This window comes from Carcharodon carcharias, chromosome 19 (genome assembly GCF_017639515.1).
Source record: "Carcharodon carcharias isolate sCarCar2 chromosome 19, sCarCar2.pri, whole genome shotgun sequence".
Taxonomy (NCBI): Eukaryota; Metazoa; Chordata; class Chondrichthyes; order Lamniformes; family Lamnidae; genus Carcharodon; species Carcharodon carcharias.
Genome location: NC_054485.1, coordinates 103,386,212 through 103,404,689, shown reverse-complemented (window position 1 = coordinate 103,404,689; position 18,478 = coordinate 103,386,212). Strand labels below are relative to the sequence as shown.

At 46.1% G+C, this 18,478-nt stretch overlaps 1 protein-coding gene across 1 annotated transcript in view; it reads right to left on the bottom strand.

Annotated features, from left to right (window-relative positions):
• The window catches only part of LOC121291899 (complement factor B-like), a 62,804-nt gene that overhangs the window by 5,286 nt on the left and 39,040 nt on the right, over positions 1 to 18,478 (bottom strand). Inside the window, exons 12-16 of the mRNA XM_041213551.1 lie at positions 15,691 to 15,799; positions 14,572 to 14,731; positions 7,024 to 7,103; positions 5,938 to 6,041; positions 5,337 to 5,472 (exon numbers count right to left, since the gene is read on the bottom strand). Coding sequence (XP_041069485.1) covers positions 5,337 to 5,472; positions 5,938 to 6,041; positions 7,024 to 7,103; positions 14,572 to 14,731; positions 15,691 to 15,799 — 589 coding nt within the window. The remainder of the gene's footprint in view (positions 1 to 5,336; positions 5,473 to 5,937; positions 6,042 to 7,023; positions 7,104 to 14,571; positions 14,732 to 15,690; positions 15,800 to 18,478) is intronic.

The following is an 18,478-nucleotide window of genomic DNA, read 5'->3' as shown; positions in this document are numbered from 1 at the left end:
GTGTGTCTGTGAATAAATGTGTATGTCTGTGAATTAATGTGTGTGTCTGTGTGAATAAGTTTGTGTGTGTCTGTGAATAAATGTGTGTGTCTGTGTGAATAAGTTTGTGTGTGTCTGTGTGAATAAGTTTGTGTCTGTGAATGAGTGTGTGTCTGTGAATGAGTGTGTGTGTCTGTGAATGAATGTGTGTGTGAATAAGTTTGTGTGTCTGTGAATGAGTGTCTGTGAATGAGTGTGTGTCTATGAATGAGTGTGTGTCTGTGAATGAATGTGCGAGTCTGTGTGAATGAATGTGTATGTATCTGTGTGAATAAGTGTGTGTGTGTCTGAATGAGTGAGTGTGTCTGTGAGAGTCTGTGTGAATGAGTGAGTGTGTCTGTATGAATGAGTGTGCGTGAATGAATGAGGGATTGAATCTTTGTGAGTGAATGAGTATGAGAGTCTGTGTAGCCAGAATTTTTAGGATGGTGGGTTTCCCTTCCCGCTCCATAGCCTGCCCCGATTTCACACTCCAACGAGCGTTAATTAGCTGGTGACGGGACTTCTGCCCCTCACTCAAGAGGAAGCCCTGACTTAGAGAGCTGCTGGTCAATCTGACTGCCTGGCAGCTCTCTAGTTTGTGCAGCTCCACAAGCTGCAGTTGACAGGACCGGGACTGCAAGCAGTCCCTGCAGCCAAAGTCCCGGGATTCTAGGAACAGATAAGTTTAGGGGGTGTCAGGGCAGGGAGGGTGGGGAAGGTCCAGGGTCTGGACAGAGGAGATTGGGGTGTCGGTGGAGGCCAGAGAGGAGGAAAGGAGGGAGGCCCTATGATTACCTGACTTTAAGGGTGGGATACCGATGCTAAAAGGGGGTTATTTATAGAGACCCCCCACCGCCTGAGGCCTGAACCCAATTTATTTTCCGGCTTCCCCCATCCCCAGAGCTCCTCCCACTAGCCTGAAAATTGAGGATGGGTGAGAAACGGCCCTTAAATGGTCAATAATTGATCACTTAAGGGCCTCAGTTGGGGCGAGTGCAGACATGTGGGCGAAGCCTCACTGCCCCAGGGTAAAATTGCGGAAGGTTGGAGCAGGAGGGACCGCAGCAGGAAGCCCATCCAAGGAATTTTACATTCAGCACCCCCCCCCCCCCCCCCCCCCCCCCCCCCCCCCCCCACCACCCCGCCTCCCACCGGCAAACCTGTCAGCAGGAGAGTGTAAAATCCTGCCCTGTGTGTGAGAGTGACAGTGTGTGTGTAAGAATGTGTGAGGCATTCGATAAGGTACCGCACATAAGGCTACTTAATAAGATAAGAGCGCTTGGAGTGTGTGTGTGTGTGTACGTGTCTGTGTGAGAGAGAATGTGTGTATGTGTGTGTTTGTGAGAGAGCGCGCGTGTGTACGTGTGTGAGCACATGCCTGCGTACGTGTGTGAGAGAGCGCGCATGCGTACAAGTGTGAGAGCACGTGCATGCATACGTGTGTGAAAGCCCGCCCGCATGCGTGCGTGTGTGTGTACGTGTGTGAGAGCGTGTATGTGTGTGAGAGCGTGTGTACGTGTGTGTGAGCGCGCTCATGTGTGTACATGTGTGAGCACGCGCACGTGTGTATGTGGGGGATAGAATGTACGCACGCGTGTGCACGTGTGTGTACGTGCGCATGTGTGTTTGTGGATACGCGTGTGGTTGCACGTGTGTGTGCGAGAGAATGTAAGCGCGTGTGTATGTGTGTGAGAACTTAAGTGCGTGTGTATGTGCATGTGCGAGAGAACGTACGCGCGTGTGTGCGAGAGAATGTACGCGCGTGTGCGAGAGAACGTACGCACGCGCGTGTGTGTGAGAGGGAATGTACGCATGTGTGTGTACGTATGTGTGCGAGAACATGCATGCGTGTGTGCAAGAGAACGTACACGCCTGTATGTGTGCGAGAGAACATATGTGCATGTGTGTGTGTGTGTGTGCAAGAGAACATACGCACGTGTGTGCTAGAGAACATATGCGCGTGTGTGCGAGAGAACGTACACACGTGCGTGCTAGAGAATGTGCCCGTGTGTGTGCATGCGAGAGAACTTACGTGCGTGTGTGTACGCATGTGTGTACATGTGTGTGCAAGAGAACATACATACGTGCGTGCATGTGTGTGTGTGCAAGAGAACGTACCACGCGTGTGTGTGTGAGAGAACGTACGTGCGTGTGTACGTGTATGTGTGTGGACATTGAGAGGGCTAGAAAAGAGTTCTGCTGAAAGAATTTGAACAGTTAGCAGCTAAATTGTAAAAGCATAACCTACAAGGTAATAATCTCGGGATTGCTACCTGAGCCACGGGCAAACTGGCATAGGGTAAATAAAGGCAAGGAGTTAAATGTGTGGCTCAGAGATTGGTGTGGGAGGAATGGGTTTCAGTTCATGGGGCACTGGCACCAGTACTGGGGTAGAAGGGAGATATTCCGGTTGGCTGGGCGTCTCTTGAACTGTGCTGGAACTGAATAACTAGGGCGGTAGAGAGGGCTTTAACCTAAATAGATGAGGGGTGGGGTGGGGGGTTGTTCTGGAAAGGGGATACGTAGGCTTACAAAGCAAAAGGACATGGCAACATTGCAGCACAGCTATTTAGGTAATGATGCCCAGAGTGTGACAGGAAGGGACAGGGTGTACCAACATAAAAAAAAGCAGCAAATAGGGTCCAAAGGGGGAAAAAGTGGTAAAAAGGCAAAATTAATGACTCTTCACTTAAATACACATAGTATTCAGAACAAAATAAATGAATTAACAGCATAAATAGATGTTAATGGGCATGATCTTATAGCATTATGGAGGCGTGGTTACAAGGAGATTGGAGCTGGGAACTAAATATTCAGGGGTATGTGACTTTTCAAAAAGACAGGAGGAAGGAAAGGGTGGTGGGGTAGCTTTGTTACAAGATGGAATAAGTCCGATAGCAAGAAAGGATCTTGGATCTTGGATGTTAAATCCATATGAGGGAAGGTAAGAAATAACAATGAGAAGAAGACACAGATGAGAGTTGTCTATGGCCCCTGACAGTAGCTATACTGTAGGGCAGAGAATAAATCAGGAGATAATGAGGGCATGTAAAAAAGACAGGACATTAATCATGGGTGACTTCAATATATTCGGATTTCCAAAAGGCATTCGATAAGGTACCGCACATAAGGCTACTTAATAAGATAAGAGCCCATGGAGTTGGGGCTAGCATATTAGCATGGATAGAGGATTGGCTAACTAATAGAAGTCAGAGAGTTTGAATAAGGGGGGCATTTTCAAGATGGCAAGCTGTGACTAGTGGAGTGCCACAGGGATCAGTGCTGGGGCCTCAATTATTGACAATATATATTAATGACTTGGATGAGCGAAGTGAATGTACTATCGCCAAGTTTGCAGATGACACAAAAATAGGTGGGAAGGCGAGTGGTGAGGATGACAAAAAGAGTCTACAGAGGGATATAGGCAGGTTCAGTGAGTGGGCAAAAAACTTGGCAGATGGAATATAATGTCAATATGAGGTTATGCACTTTGGCAGAAAGAATAGAGGAGCTGAAAATTATTTAAATGGAGAAAGACTACAGAAAGCTGCAGCACGGAGGGATTTGGGAGTGCTTGTGCATGAATCCAAAAAAGCTATCATACAAGTTCAACAGATAATAGGGAAGGCAAATGGAATGTTGGCCTTTATTTCAAAGGAAATGGAGGATAAAAATAGGGAAATCTTGCTAAAACTATACAAGGCACTAGTTAGACCACACTTAGAATATTGTGAACAGTTTTGGTCCCCTTATCTAAGGAAAGATACACTGGCATTGGAGGCAGTCCTGATAAGGTTCACTAGGTTGATCCCAGGTATGGAGGGATTTTCTTATGAGGAGAGGTTGAGTAGGTTGGGTCTGTACGCATTGGCATTTAGAAGAATGAGAGGCGACCTTATTGAAACATGTAAGATTCTTAGGGGGCTAGATAAGGTAGATGCTGAGAGGTTGTTTCCCTTTGTGGGAGAGTCTCAGACCAGAGGGCATAATCTCAGAGTAAGGGGGTGCCCATTTAAGACAGAGATGAGGAGGAATTTCTTCTCTCAGAGGGTCGTCAATGTGTGGAATTTTTTACCGCAGAGGGTTGTAGAGGCTGGGTCATTAACTAGATTCAAGGCTGAGATAGACAGATATTTTAATCAGTAAGGGAATCAAGGGTTATGGGAAAAAGGCGGGAAAGTGGAGTTGAGGATTATCAGATCAGCCATGATCTCATTGAATGGCGGAGGAGACCTGACAGGCTGAATGGCCTACTTCTGCTCCTACGTCTTATGGTGTATGTGTGTTTGTGTGTGAGTGTGAGAGAGAGAGAGAGAGAGAGACACAGAGTGTGAAAGTGTGTACGTTTGTGTGTGTGAGAGAGAGTGTGTGTATGTATGTGTGTGTGAGAGAGTGTGTATGCGTTTGTATGCAACCCTGAGACTGGGAATGAGCAGATCATGCCCCCAAAACCCTATCCACAATGCAGGCCGGAAAAGCTGGAAATCCCATGCTGAATGGCAACCTGCTTCTGACCCCTACTTTTTTAATTTATTCATTCAGGGGATGTGGGCTTCGCTGGCTGGGCCAGCATCTATCGCTAATCACTAGTTGCCCTTGAATTCCACTGAAGCCAGCTCGGAGTGTGCACCACCAGAGACGAACACAAGGTCAATGTTAGTTAAACCTAACTCCTTCACTCTGCTCTAGTCCCCACTCCCTTCCCTGGTGACCAGGGCTTGGGGCCTAGTCTCTGTCTAGCTCTGCTTCTTAAGTGAAAAGGCAAAAAAGGTTTTATTGGTTAGCTCTGTTGCTTGGCACTTTTTAATGGTCATTCTTAATTACTTTTTTTTAACATGTCAATTTATTACTTTGACATTGATTATTTTTTTGAAATTCATGTTTAATGTTGTGCCAAACATCTTTCTGAAATTTGCTCTTGGCCCCTTGAGTGAGAAAAAAATTGAAATGTTGCCCCTCATGTGAAAAGATTGGACAATGCGGTGATAGAGGTCTTCAAAACCACAAGGGGCCTGGACAGAGTAGATGGGAAGAATCTGTTTCATTGGTGGAAGGATCGAGAACCAGAGGGCACAGATTTAGGGTAATTGGCAAAAGAAGGAATGGAGACATAAGGAAAATCTTTTTCACACATCGAGTGGTTAGAATCTGTAATTCTCTGCCGAGAGTATGGTGGAATCAGGTTCATTCGAGACATTCAAGAGGGACTTAGATTATTATCTGAAAAGGATGAACGTGCAAGGCAAGGTGGGGGATTGGCACAAGGCAATTTTCCCCTTGGGAGAGGAGAGCACTGGACACACCGGGACACTTACCCTTGCAGCTGATGGCCTCGTCACTACGTATGCTTCCTCCTGTACAGAGAAAGCGGTCAGTGACCACATCTTTGACATCGCTCACATTGACATATATGGAAGCCTTGAGTGCATCCTGCTCACACAGAGGTCTTTGCTGTAAAGTACATTGAAAAATGATCACAGTATTGACCACATTGGCTTTCTCAGTTATTAGATCCCTCGCCTCCAGCTCTCCAAAGCCTGTCCACTATCTACAAGGCACAAGTCAGGGGTGTGAAGGAATGCTCCCCACTTGACTGGAGGATTGCAGCTCCATCAACACTCAAGCTCAACACTATCCAGGACAAAGCAGCCCCACTTGATGGGTGCCCCATCCACCACCTTGTTACTCCCTCCAGCATCAGCACACTATTTGTCCCACCTACAATTTTTGCCACAGCAATGAATAGGACCTCCCCAACCCAGCAGGGCAGCGTGGGAACACCACCACCTGCAACTTCCGCTCTGAGGCATACACGATCCTGACTTGGAAATATATCACCGCTCCTTCATCGACGCTAAGTCAGAACACCGTTGGCAGGTCGAAAATGGCAGGCTGTTTTTAGGTAGGATAACTCACCGATTCACCGGTCTTTATCTTCACGTTTTTCAGCTCCCGCTTGGTTTGAATTGACTGAACAAACTTGGCTTCAATGGCTCCCAGGCTTGGTAGCAGTTCTTTCTCTGCAGCAGAGACAATTCTTTACAAAGCTCCCATCTGACTAATTTTATTCTTCACAGCACTGAGACTTAGCAGAATGCCCACATACATCTATCCAACTTTCAGGGTGTGTTCTCTTAATTCAGGTGAATCACAGTTAGACACCAAGTTTCTGTCGGAGCAATGAGCTTCAGCACCACTGGGGATGAGGATGGTGATGGTAATATCACTGGGCTAATAATGTTGAAGCCTAGACTAATGCCCTGGGGACATGAGTTCAAATCCCACCACAGCAGAATTTAAAATCAATTCATAAAAGTTGGAGTATAAAGCTAATCTCAGTACTATTGACCATTTCACTATCATATGAACCCATCTGGTTTATATGACCCATCTTGTGCCATTTAGGAAAGGAAAACTGCTTCCATGTGAAGGTCTGGCTTACTCCAGATCCACGGGTGATGAGCTGGTTGACTCTAAAATGGCCTAGCCAGCCACTCCGTTCAAGAGCAATTAGGGATGGACAACAAATGCTGGCCATTGACAATAATTGCAGCCTGGCCACATAAATCCTTGATCGGGAATGTGCTGGGTGGTGGAGAACTAGGCTGGACGATTCCACAAGAGTTGGCGCGTCGCGCATCCGTGAACGCCCAGCTCGCGGCCAATGCCATTCAAGACCTCAGGACGGTCGTGCTCGGCCCCGATGTCAAACTGGGTCGCGAGGTGGCGCAGGGTGCATGGTGGTCTTCCGTCTGAACGTCCCCCTGTTTGGACGGAATTCCACCTTGGCCACAAGCCCCGAACCCTCCCTCAGGAGCCGGTGCCCCGCAACCTGAGCTGCCTCGCGGAAATGGCCTGGTGTGCCTTATTTTCTTTAAATTTTGTCTTTGGTTTTACAGTTACCCTAATTTAGGGGCTGTGTTTATTTTGTCCTTCATTTTGTTAATTTAGTCTATTTGGTTGACTCCAAAAGAGCTAAAATACAAAGGAACTGCAGATTACCGTGATCAGCACAGGTTGCTTGGGTCTGAGATTTCCGCAAAGCAACATTAGTTGCCATTGTGCAAGGCAGGCAGATTGGTCTGTGGGAAGAAAGTGGGGAAAGAGTTAGTCAGATACACTTCAAGGAAGAGCCTAAGGGAAGAAATTTACAGGAGGAAGTGTCTCATTTACAGAAACAATTGAACTCCAATTGGTAAAACGCTCCTCATCCAGCATTAATCTAGAAGTCTGATCATACCCAGTTGTGAATGGCGGTGGACAATTAAACAACTCACTGGAGGAGGAGGCTCCACAAATAACCCCATCCTCAATGATGGGGGAGCCCAGCACATCAGTGCAAAAAATAAGGCTGAAGCATTCGCAACAATCTTGAGCCAGAAGTGCCAAGTGGATGATCCATCTCAGCCTCCTCCAGAGGCCCCCAGTATCACAGATGCCTGTCTTCAGCCAATTCAATTCACTCCACGTGATATCGGGAAATGACTGAAGGCACTGGTTACTGCAAAGGCTATGGGCCTTGACAACATTCTGGCAATAGTACTGAAGACTTGTGACCCAGAACTTGCCACACCTCTAGCCAAGCTGTTTCAGTACAGCTACAACAATGGCATCCACCCAGCAATGTGGAAAATTTCCCAGGCATATCCTGTACCCAAAAAGCGACCCAGCCAATTACCACCACATCAGTCTATTCTCGATCATCAGTAAAGTGATGGAAGGGGTCATCAACAGTGCTATCAAGAGGCATTTGCTTAGCAGTAACCTGGTCACTGACACTCAGTTTGGGTTCCGCCAGGGCCACTCAGCTCCTGACCACATTACAGCCTTGGTTCAACATGCGCAAAAGAGCTGAACTCCAGAAGTGAGGCGAGAGTGACAGCCCTTGACATCAAGGCAGCATTTGACTCTGTGTGGCATTAAGGAGCCCTAGCAAAACTGGAGTCAATGGGAATCAGGGGAAAATGCTGGTTGGAGTCAGACCAAGCAGAAAGGAAGATGGTTGTGGTTGTTGGAGGTCGGTCATCTCAGCTCCAGGACATCAATGCAGGAGTTCCTCAGGGTAGTGTCCTAGGCCCAAACATCTTCAGCTGCTTCAATGACCTTCCTTCCATCATAAGGTCAGAAGTGGGGATGTTTGCTGATGATTGCACAATGTTCACACCATTCGCAGCTCCTCAGATAGTGAAGCAGACCATGTCCAAATGCAGCAAAACATGGACAATTTTCAACTAGATTCAGGCAGCATAAAAGCAAGTCATCTACAGTGCTGCTTTTGTCTGCACTGGAGTGCTGCTCTGGGCTACGTTAGAGTGCTTCAGTTGGAGTTCAGTGAGAGGGACTTTTGAGGGTTAATTTCTATCTAAAGTCTAATCTTTCTTTAATTTAGCAACTAACTAAATATTGCTCTTTGGGTTGGGAGAAGGTGAATTTTAGTCCAGCAGGGTTTATACAGGCTCTGCTTGCAGTTGCAGCTAGTTAATTAGCTAACTGCCTTAAATAGGTTTTCAGAAGCTATATTCAGACAGCACAAGAGCAAGCCATCTACAGTGCCGCTTTTGGCTGCACTTGAGTGCTGCTTTCAGCTGCATTTGAGTGCTTCAGTTGGAATCTGGTGAAGAGTGAAAGGGGGATCCTTTCATTTTTTTCCTTCTGTCATTAAGAAGAGCAGCGCCCTTGGTAAGTAGGACCTGGTAAGTATTTCTTCTATCCTTAATATTCTCTAAACTAGAGGAAGTAAAAGTAAAGGGAGTAACTTAAGGGTAAGTCATGGCAGGGCAGCTCGGCCAAGGGGAATGCCTCTCCTGTGCAATTTGGGAAGTCAGGGACATTTCCAGTGTCTGGGGCGATTACATGTGCAGGAAATGCCTCCAGGTGCAGCTACTCGAAATCTGTGATTCGGAGCTGGAGCTGCAGCTGGAGTCACTGTGGAGCAACTGCAAGGATGAGATCTTCATGGATTGCACGTACAGTGAGGTGGTCACACTGCAGGTAAAGAATGCACAAGTAGAAAGGGAATGGGCGACCACCAGACAAAGTAAAAGCATTAAGCAGGTGGTGCTGGAGTCCGCTGGGTCCATCTCCCTCTCTAATAGATTTTCCATTTTGGATACTGCTGGGGGAGATTGTTTCTTGGGAGAGTGCAGCAAGATCCGAGTCCGTGGCACCATGGGTGGTTCAATTGCTTGGGTGGGGGAGAGAAAAGAGTGGGAGAGCCACGGTGATATGGGGTTCTATCATAAGGGGAATGGATATAGTCCTGCGGCCACAAACGTGACACCAGGATGGTATGCTGCCTCACTGGTGCTAGGGTCAAAGATATCATTGAGCAGCTGCAGGACATTCTGAAAGGGGAGGGTGAACAGCCAGAGGTTGTGGTACCGATGATAAAAAGAGAGCTGAGGTCCTGAAATCAGAATATAGGGAGCTAGGAAATAAATTTAAAAGCAAGACCTCAAAGGTAGTCATCTCAGGATTACCTCCAGTGCCACATACTAACGAGATCAGGAATAGGAGAATACACCAGATAAATGCGTGGCTGGAGAGATAGTGTAGGAGGGAGGGGTTTAGATTCCTGAGGCATTGGGACTGATTCTGGGGAAGATGGGACCTATACAAGCTGGATGGGTTGTACCCCAGCAGGACCGGGACCAATAAACTCGCAGGGATATTCACTAGCATTGTGGGGGAGGGTTTAACTAGACTGGCAGGATGATGGGAAACAGAACGGGGAGACACAAGAGAGGGAAACAAGATAGGAATGAAAGACAGAAAATTAGAAAGCAAAAGTGGAAGGCAAGGGAAACAAGGGCTAGCAGCAAGTTGGGCCTTAGTATAAAAAAATTGTGTAAAAATGTTAAAAAGACAAGTTTAAAGTCACTGTATCTGAATCACGGAGCATTCGCAATAAGGTAGACCAATTAACAGTGCAAATAGATGTAATCGGGTACAATATGATTGCAATTACAGTAACATGGCTCCAGGGTGACTAAGGCTGAGAACCAAATATTCAAGAGTACTCGATGTTTAGGAAGGACAGGCAAAAGGGAAGAGGAGGTGGTGTGGCATTATTGGTTAAGGATTAAATCAGTGCAATAGTGAGACAGGATACTGGCTCAGAAAATCTAGATGTAGAATCAATCTGGGTGGAGCCAAGAAGCAACAAGGGGCAGAAAACATGAGTGGGAGTTGTGTATAGGCCTCCAAACAGGTGATTAGAGATGCTTATAACAAGGGTGCTACTAATCATGGGTGACTTTAATCTACATATAGACTGGGCAAACCAAATTAGCAATAATACTGTGGTGGATGAATTCCTGGAGTATGTACAAGATGATTATTTTAGACTAGTATGGCAAGGAACTGATGACGGAACAGACTACCCTAAAGTTGGTGTTATGCAATGAGAAGGGGTTAATTAATAATCTTCCTGTCTAGGGAACAGTGACCATAACATGATAGAATTCTTCCTTAAGTTGGAAAGTGAAGTAGTCCAACCCAAAACTAGGGTCCTAAATCTAAACAAAGGAAACTATAAAGATATGAGGCATGAATTGGCTAAGATAGATTGGAGAACTTCATTAAAAGGCAAAATGATGGATAGGCAATGGCTAATATTTTAGGAACGACTATATGCACTGCAACAGTTATACATTCCTTTCCGGCACAAAAACACAACAGGAAAAGAGGCCCAACCATGGCTAACAAAATAAATTAAGGATAGTATTAGATTCAAAGTGGAGTCATATTAAGTTGCTAGAAAAGGTAGCAGGCCTGAGGATTGGGAGCTGTTTAGAATTCATCAAAGAAGGATCAAGAGTTTGATTAAGAGCGGAAAAATAGAGTATGAGAGTAAACTTGCCTGGAACAAGAAGGAGGACTGTAAAAGCTTCTATAAGTATGTAAAAAGAAAAGGATTAGTGAAGCCAAATGTAGGTCCCTTACAGTCCAAAATGGGAGAATTTATAACAGAGAACAAGGAAATGGCAGCGCAATTAAACAACTACTTTAGTTCTGTCTTCACAGAGGAAGACATAAATAACTTCCCAGAAATACTAGGGAACCAAAGATCAATAAATCCCCAGGGTCTGATAATCTACATCCCAGGGTACTAAGGGAAATGGCCATGGAAAAATGGATGCGTTGGTTACCATCTTCCAAAATTCTTTAGATTCTGGAACAGTCCCGATAGATTGGGGGGTGGCAAATGCAACCCCATTATTTAAAAAAGAAGGGAGGGAAAAAACACGGAATTACAGACCGATTAGCCTAACGTCAGTGGTAGGGAAAATGCTGGTGTCCATTATAGAGGATTTGATAACAGGGCACTTAGAAAATGTCAATGGGATTAGATAAAGTCAGCATGGATTTATGGAAGGGAAATCATGTTTGACAAAACTACTGGAGTTTTCAAGGACATAACTAGCAGAATAGATAAGGGAGAACCAGTTGATGTGATGTACTTGGATTTTCAGAGGCTTTTGATAAAGTCCCACAGAAGAGGTTAATGTGTAAAATTAAAGCACAGGGGATTGGGGGTTATATATTGGCATGGATTGAAAATTGGTTAGCAGACAGGAAACAGAGAGTAGGAATAAATGTTTTTTTTAAGAGTGGCAGGCAGCGATTATACCGCAGGTGATCACAGGGATCATTACTTGGGCCCCAGCTATTCACAATATATATCAATGATTTGGATGAGGGAATCAAATGTAATATTTCCAAGTTTGCTGACGACACGAAACTTGGTGGGAATGTGAGCGATGAGGAGGGTGTTAAGAGGCTTCAAGGCAATTTAGACAGGTTGAGTGGTCAAATACACAGCAGGTGCAATATAATGTGGATAAGTGTGAATTATCCACTTGATTCGGAAAAGCAGAATGGCAGAGTATTATTTAAATGGTGATAGATTGGCAAATGCTGATGTACAAATGGACCTGGGTGTCCTCGTACACAAGTCACTGAAAGCAAGCATGCAGGTGCAGCAAGCAGTTAAGAAGGCAAATGTTGGCCTTCATTGCGAGGGGACTTGAGTACAGGAGCAAGGATGTCTTACTGCAGCTGTACAGGGCCTTGGTGAGGCCACACCTGGAGTATTGTGTGCAGTGTGCCTCCTTACCTAAGAAAGAATATACTTTTCATAGAGGGAGTGCAGCGCAGATTCACCAGACTGATTCCTGGGATGGCAGGGTTGTTGTATGAGGAGAGATGGGGCCGACTAGGCCTGTAATCACTGGAGTTTAGAAGAATGAGAGGGGATCTCATTGACATGTATAAAATTCTGACAGGGCTGGACAGGCTGGATGTAGGGATGATGTTTCCTCTGGCTGGGGTTCTGGAACAAGGGGTCACAGTCTCAAGTTACGAGGTGGGCCATTCAGGACTGAGCTGAGGAGAAACTCCTTCACTCAGAGGGTAGTAAACCTGTGGAATTCTCTGCCACTGAGGGCTGTGGAGGCCAAGTCAATGAATGTATTTAAAAAGGAAATAGATTTCTGGACTCTAAAGGCAACAAGGGGTATGGGGAGACAGAGGGATTCTGGTGTTGAGCTAGAGAATCAGCCATAATCATACTGAATGGCGGAGCAGGCTCAAAGGGTCAAATGACCTATTCCTGCTCCTATTTTCTATGTTTCTTGGGCTGACAAGTGGCAAGTAATATTCGTGCTACACAAGTGCCAGGCAATGACCATCTCCTACAAGAGATATACTGTATATACGTGGAGCCTATTTAACCCCAGCATCGGCCTAATTGTGGGGCAGTCCCTGTGTGAAACCTATCACATTGTGATTGTTACTGTAATTGGGAGATGCACCCTGTGCAGCTTGTCATATCAACACTGTTAGTGTAATTGAGAGATGCTCCTTGTGTACAACCTGTCACATTGAGACCATGGCAGTAACTGTGGGACACTTCTGTGTGTAACATATTGACGCTGTCAGTGTAACTCTGGGTTGCTCCCTGTGTGAATTCTGTCTACACAGGACTGTCGCTGTAACTTCTGGATGCTCCCTCTGTTTTGTCCATCATTATTGCGACTGTGGGACAAACTCAGTGTGGATTCTGTCTAGGCAGGATTTATGGCATAAATGTGGGATGTTTCCTTGGCACAGCCCATCTGGACTGGAACGCAAGTCTCAGCCCCACCCCAAACCTCAATCCCACCAGACTTCACCGACAGCCAGAGAGAGGCGGAGAGAGAGGGGATTCCAGAACTTGGGGCCCAGGCAACTGAAAGTGTGACCACCAATGGTGGAGTGATTAAAATAAGGGATGCACAAGAGGCCTGAATTTGAGGAGAACAGACATCTCAAGGGTAAAAGCAAAAAACTGCGGATGCTGGAAATCCGAAACAAAAAAATACCTGGAAAACCTCAGCAGGTCTGGCAGCATCTGCGGAGAGGAACACAGTTAACGTTTCGAGTCCATATGACTCTTCAACATAACTAAGGAAAAATAGAAAAGAGGTGAAATATAAACTGGTTTAAGGGGGGGGTGGGACAGAGCTGGATAAAGGGCCAGTGATAGGTGGAGATTGCAAAAGGTGTCATAGACAAAAGGACAAAGAGGTGTTGATGGTGGTGATATTAGCTAAGAATGTGCTAATGGTGACATTAAGGGTAGAAAGCAGGACGAGCAAGGGACAGATAGCCCTAGTGGGGGTGGGGTGGGGGGAAGGGATCGAAATAGGCTAAAAGGTAGAGATAAAACAATGGATGGAAATACATTTAAAAATAATGGAAATAGGTGGGAAAAGAAAAATATATACAAATTATTGGAAAAGGGGGGATCGGAAAGGGGGTGGGGACTGAGGAGAGAGTTCATGATCTAAAGTTGTCGAACTCCATATTCAGTCTGGAAGGCTGTAAAGTGCCTAGTCAGAAGATGAGGTGCTGTTCCTCCAATTTGCGTTGAACTTCACTGGAACATTGCAGCAGGCCAAGGATGGACATGTGGGCTTGAGAGCAGGGTGGAGTGTTGAAATGGCAAGCGACAGGAAGGTCTGGGTCATGCTTGCAGACAGACCAAAGGTGTTCCACAAAGTGGTCACCCAGTCTGCGTTTGGTCTCTCCAATGTAGAGGAAACCGCATTGGGAGCAGCGAATGCAGTAGACTAAATTGAGGGAAGTGCAAATACAAGAAAGTGCAAGACATCTCGGGGGATTGTGGGGCTGGCGGGGATTACAGAGGTGGGAGGGGAGAGGCCATGGAGGGATTGAAGCAAGGCTGAGACTTGAAACAATCCAAAATAAAAAGCTCTAAAATATTGCTAATATTCTGTTGCCTGTGAACGTGGTGGAAGTGGAGACGATTAATGTTTTCAAAAAGGAGTTGGATGGACATTTGAGGGAAATCAACTAGCAGGGTCAACAGGGGTTAAAAGGGGGGGGGAGAGGGAATGAATTTCTCTTTCAGAAGGCTAGCACGAGTTAGTTAGACTGAATGGACTCCTTCAGTAGAGTAATGATTCTAAAACATTGAGGGCCCTGGGCGAATGCCACAGAAACCAATCCCTTCAAAACAGAGAAAGGGTTTTTCATTTCTTTTACCTGATGAATGTTGTAAAATTCAGCTTTGGCTCTATCTTAACCAAGGCAATGTCATAATCATAAAACTCCTGGATGCCCATCTCCATCTTTCCAGTCAGGTTGTAGCCGGGGTGTTTTAACACACTCTTTATCTTCAGCTGGATTCTCTCAGCGTAAGACCCTGTGTAAGGCCAGAGAGAGACATTAAACCACAAGATTCTTTCAGAGGAGATGTTTTTTTTTCATTTTCTCATGGGATGTGTCATCACTGGCAAAGGCCAACATTTGTTGCCCACCCTTAAATGCTCTTGAGCTGAGTGGCTTGCTTGGGCCATGTCAGAAAGCAGTTAAGAGTCAACCACGTTGCTGTGGTTCTGGAATCACATGTAGGCCAGACCAGGGAAGGACAGCAGATTTCCTTCCCTAAAGGGCATTGGTGAACCAGATGGGGTTTTACAACAGTCAACGATAGGTGTCATCATCACCATTGCTGAGAGTAGTTTTCAATTCCAGATTAATTAATTTGATTTAAATTTCACCAGCTGCCATGGTGAGATTTGATCCCATGGCTCCAGCGCATTCGCATAGTCCTCTGGATTATTGGTCCAACTGCCTTACCACAATGTCACCATCTCCCTTTAATGTTATGCTTGATGTTAAGCTTGAGGCCCTGTCAGCCTTCACGTGCAGATGTGAAAGATCTCATGGCCACTATTTTGAAGAAGATTTCTCCCTGGTGCCCTGGGCCACTATTCCAACCAACAGTACTTTTTTAAAAAGCAGGTTATCAGATCATTTATTACAATCCTGTTATATTGGAGCTTACTGTCCGCAAATTGGCTGCCACGTTTCCCTACATCACACACTTCAGAAACTCTTCATTGGCTTTAAAACCCTTTGTGAGGTCCTGAGGTCAGGAAAGGCACAACGTAATACTATGTGTGTGAAACATTGTTCCAGCAAATCCCATGAAGAATGGGATGGAGGTGTAGAGATGACTGAGTTGAGGCAGTGGATGGATAGCTTGTGTTGTAGTCAATGGGATAAAGGCTGGCTGGGTTTTATAATGACTGGGCTGCTCTCTGCATCATGTTCCCAACCTAGTCCTGCCAAAAAGCAAAAAAAGGGTTCAATTTTTACCAACAGTAATGGCCTTTCTGCCAGCGTCTCCCTCAGTCAGTTCTTCGAAGCAATGAGCTGCTGTTAGGATCCACTCATCAGCCACAATGGATCCAGAACATCGAAAATTCTGTGGAGCAGACGGTCACTTTAAACCCAACTGACGGCCTGATACCAATAGCCTTCCTCGCTTTTCACCTCAGGGTCCTTGGGATCACTCCCAGCCACAATGGTGAATACCTTCTCTCTCTCATAACTGTCTCTCTGGCCTCTGCTCATTCACAGCTCCACTGCCCACATGCTAGCCCTCACCAAGTCCCACCCTGCCATCACCCCTCCCCTGACAACCCAACCCCCAACGCGCTCATTGTCCTACAATGGCTCCTGATGCTTTTCAATTCGCATCCTTTTAAATCCCATCATGGCCTCACCCATCCCTATCTCTGTGTCCTCTGAGTTTGCCTTTATGGGGCCCCTTTTGCATGCCCTAACTCATTGTCCATGGGACTGATCATGTAACAGGCAACCTAGGTGATTCGGCCCCCATTGCCCTCCCACTTCTGGGTTTCTACCTCGGTGACTTTGTGGGTTGGATGTCAGGATCCTTAATCCCTGTGGTCCCTAAAATCCTTATCTCTCTATCTCCCTCTTTCCCCTCTCCATGTATGTTTCTCTTTGTCTCTCTCTGTCACTTTCTGTGTGTGTTGTCTCTCTCCCTGAATTTCTCATTATTCCTCACCCTGTGTGTATGTATCTCTCTCTCTCTGTCTTTCTAATTTCCTCTCCAGTATCTCCCTCTCTCCCTCTCTCCATGTGTGTGTGTATATCTCTCCATACCTCTTTCTCTCTCATCCTGTGATTGTGTGTATGTATGCCTTGTGCTCTCTCTCCCGGTCACTTTCTTGCTCTCCTGCTCTGTGTAGGAGTGTGCGTGTGTATGTCTCTTCCTCACTCTCTGTCTCTCTCTGTGTCTGTCTCTGCATGTGTGTGTGTGAGTCTCTCTCACTGTGTCTCTATGTCTGTGTGTATGTGGGTGTCTTTCTCTCCCTGTGCATGTGTGTGTGCATGAGTCTCTCTGCATTTCTGTGCATGTGTTTGTCCCTGTCTCTCTACGTCTGTGTGTGCATGTGTGGTGTTTGTCTCTCTCTCTGCATCTCCGCCCATGTTTGTATGTTTTTCTCTGTGTATGTCTGTGCATGAATCTCTCTCTCGCTCTCTCTGTCTCTGCCTGTGAGTGTCTTTCTTTCCCTGTGTATGTGCATGTGTGTCTGTGTGTGTGTGTGTCTGTGTATATGTATATGTATGTCTCTATGTGTGTGCATCTGTGTCTGCCTCTCCATATATGTCTGTGTGTGTATGTGTCATGAAGCTATTAATGTTTATAATATTTTGGAAAATATATTTTTTTAAACAGCGGTTTGGTCTGCAGGTATGTCTTAATTGGATTAAAGCCAGCTAGTCTGGGTGCTTTGACATGTGCTAGTTTGAGATGTGAACAGAGAGGTAAAGTGTATTTGCATTCTTTGAATACAGCATTCAAGAAGTGGGGTGAAAACTTGACATCTTTCTAACAGCTACCAAGCAATATGTTTATACTACTAATAAAATTGGTACAGTGAATGGGGTTTCATTGTTAAAAGGTAAAGATCAAAAAGACTGGTGATGCAACGAGAATTAACATTCAATGGGGCTGGTAGGTATAACTTCAGTGGTTTTCAGGTGTGCAGGCAGAGGCAATGTAAGATCAAAAGGCAGCTGCAAGCCTCCAACCTTCGTGTGCGGCTGCATCAAGCTGTGCATAGACAGTTGGTACGCAAACACCAAGGCCAGAATTTTTCTATTGGCGAGTTGGGGGTGAGGCCCACTTGCCGACGCAAAAATGACATGGGATGACATCAGGAGCAACCCACGACGTCACCCTGCCCCATTTAAATCTTCAGGAAGGTGGGGGGCACAGAGCAATCAGCTGTCCGCCCGCAGACCTGTCAATGGTGAACTGAGGCCATTGACAGGATAATGAAGCCAATTAAAGGCCCTGCCCATCCAACCTTAAGGCTGGCGGACAGGCCAGGAGCCCCAGCGGTCTTCTGAAAAAACAGGAAACCTCATCCACTGGCGGGATGAGGTTTAATGTCTGATTCAAAAAACTTTAATAATGTTTTCGTGACATTTATTATCATGCCCCATCTTGTGTGACATTGTCACATGAGGGGACAATGTTAATAATTTTTTTATTTTTCTATTTATGATGTTTATAAAACTTTCAGTGCTCTCCCTGAGACAACACTTAGTCTCAGGGAGATGTGCGCTCTTTTGTGCGCATGCGTGAAAGAGCGCACTCTGACAGTTGGGGAATCCCTCCCACCCCCACACAGGAAGCACATAGCACTTCCCATCAGGCAGCCCGCTGGGTGGGCCGGCCCACTAAAAATGGCAGCGGGGCCCATTTTGGCGGCGGCGATCGGCTGCCCACCCGCTGCCAAGCCGGAGGGACCCGCTCACCCGTCAAGAGCAAAATTCTACCCCAAGTGTCACTATGTGCTGAGGTTCTACCTGTCCCCAATGTTATGAAGGATGGGTCTGGCCACGCTGCCGGGGAACGCTCCAAGTAGTTGGACCGTGCCGTACCACCTTTCCCTCGTGGAAAAATTTATGCAGAGAAAAACCTTTGACCACAAGTCCATCAGGCAGTCGTCAGCATGTAATGTCCCAGAGGCCCTGTGGGAAAAGGAGATGGTGGACCCAGTGGGATGGTTCCCCGAGCAGACTGTCAAAGTCATTTGGCAGAATGCCTCATCGCCAGAACTTT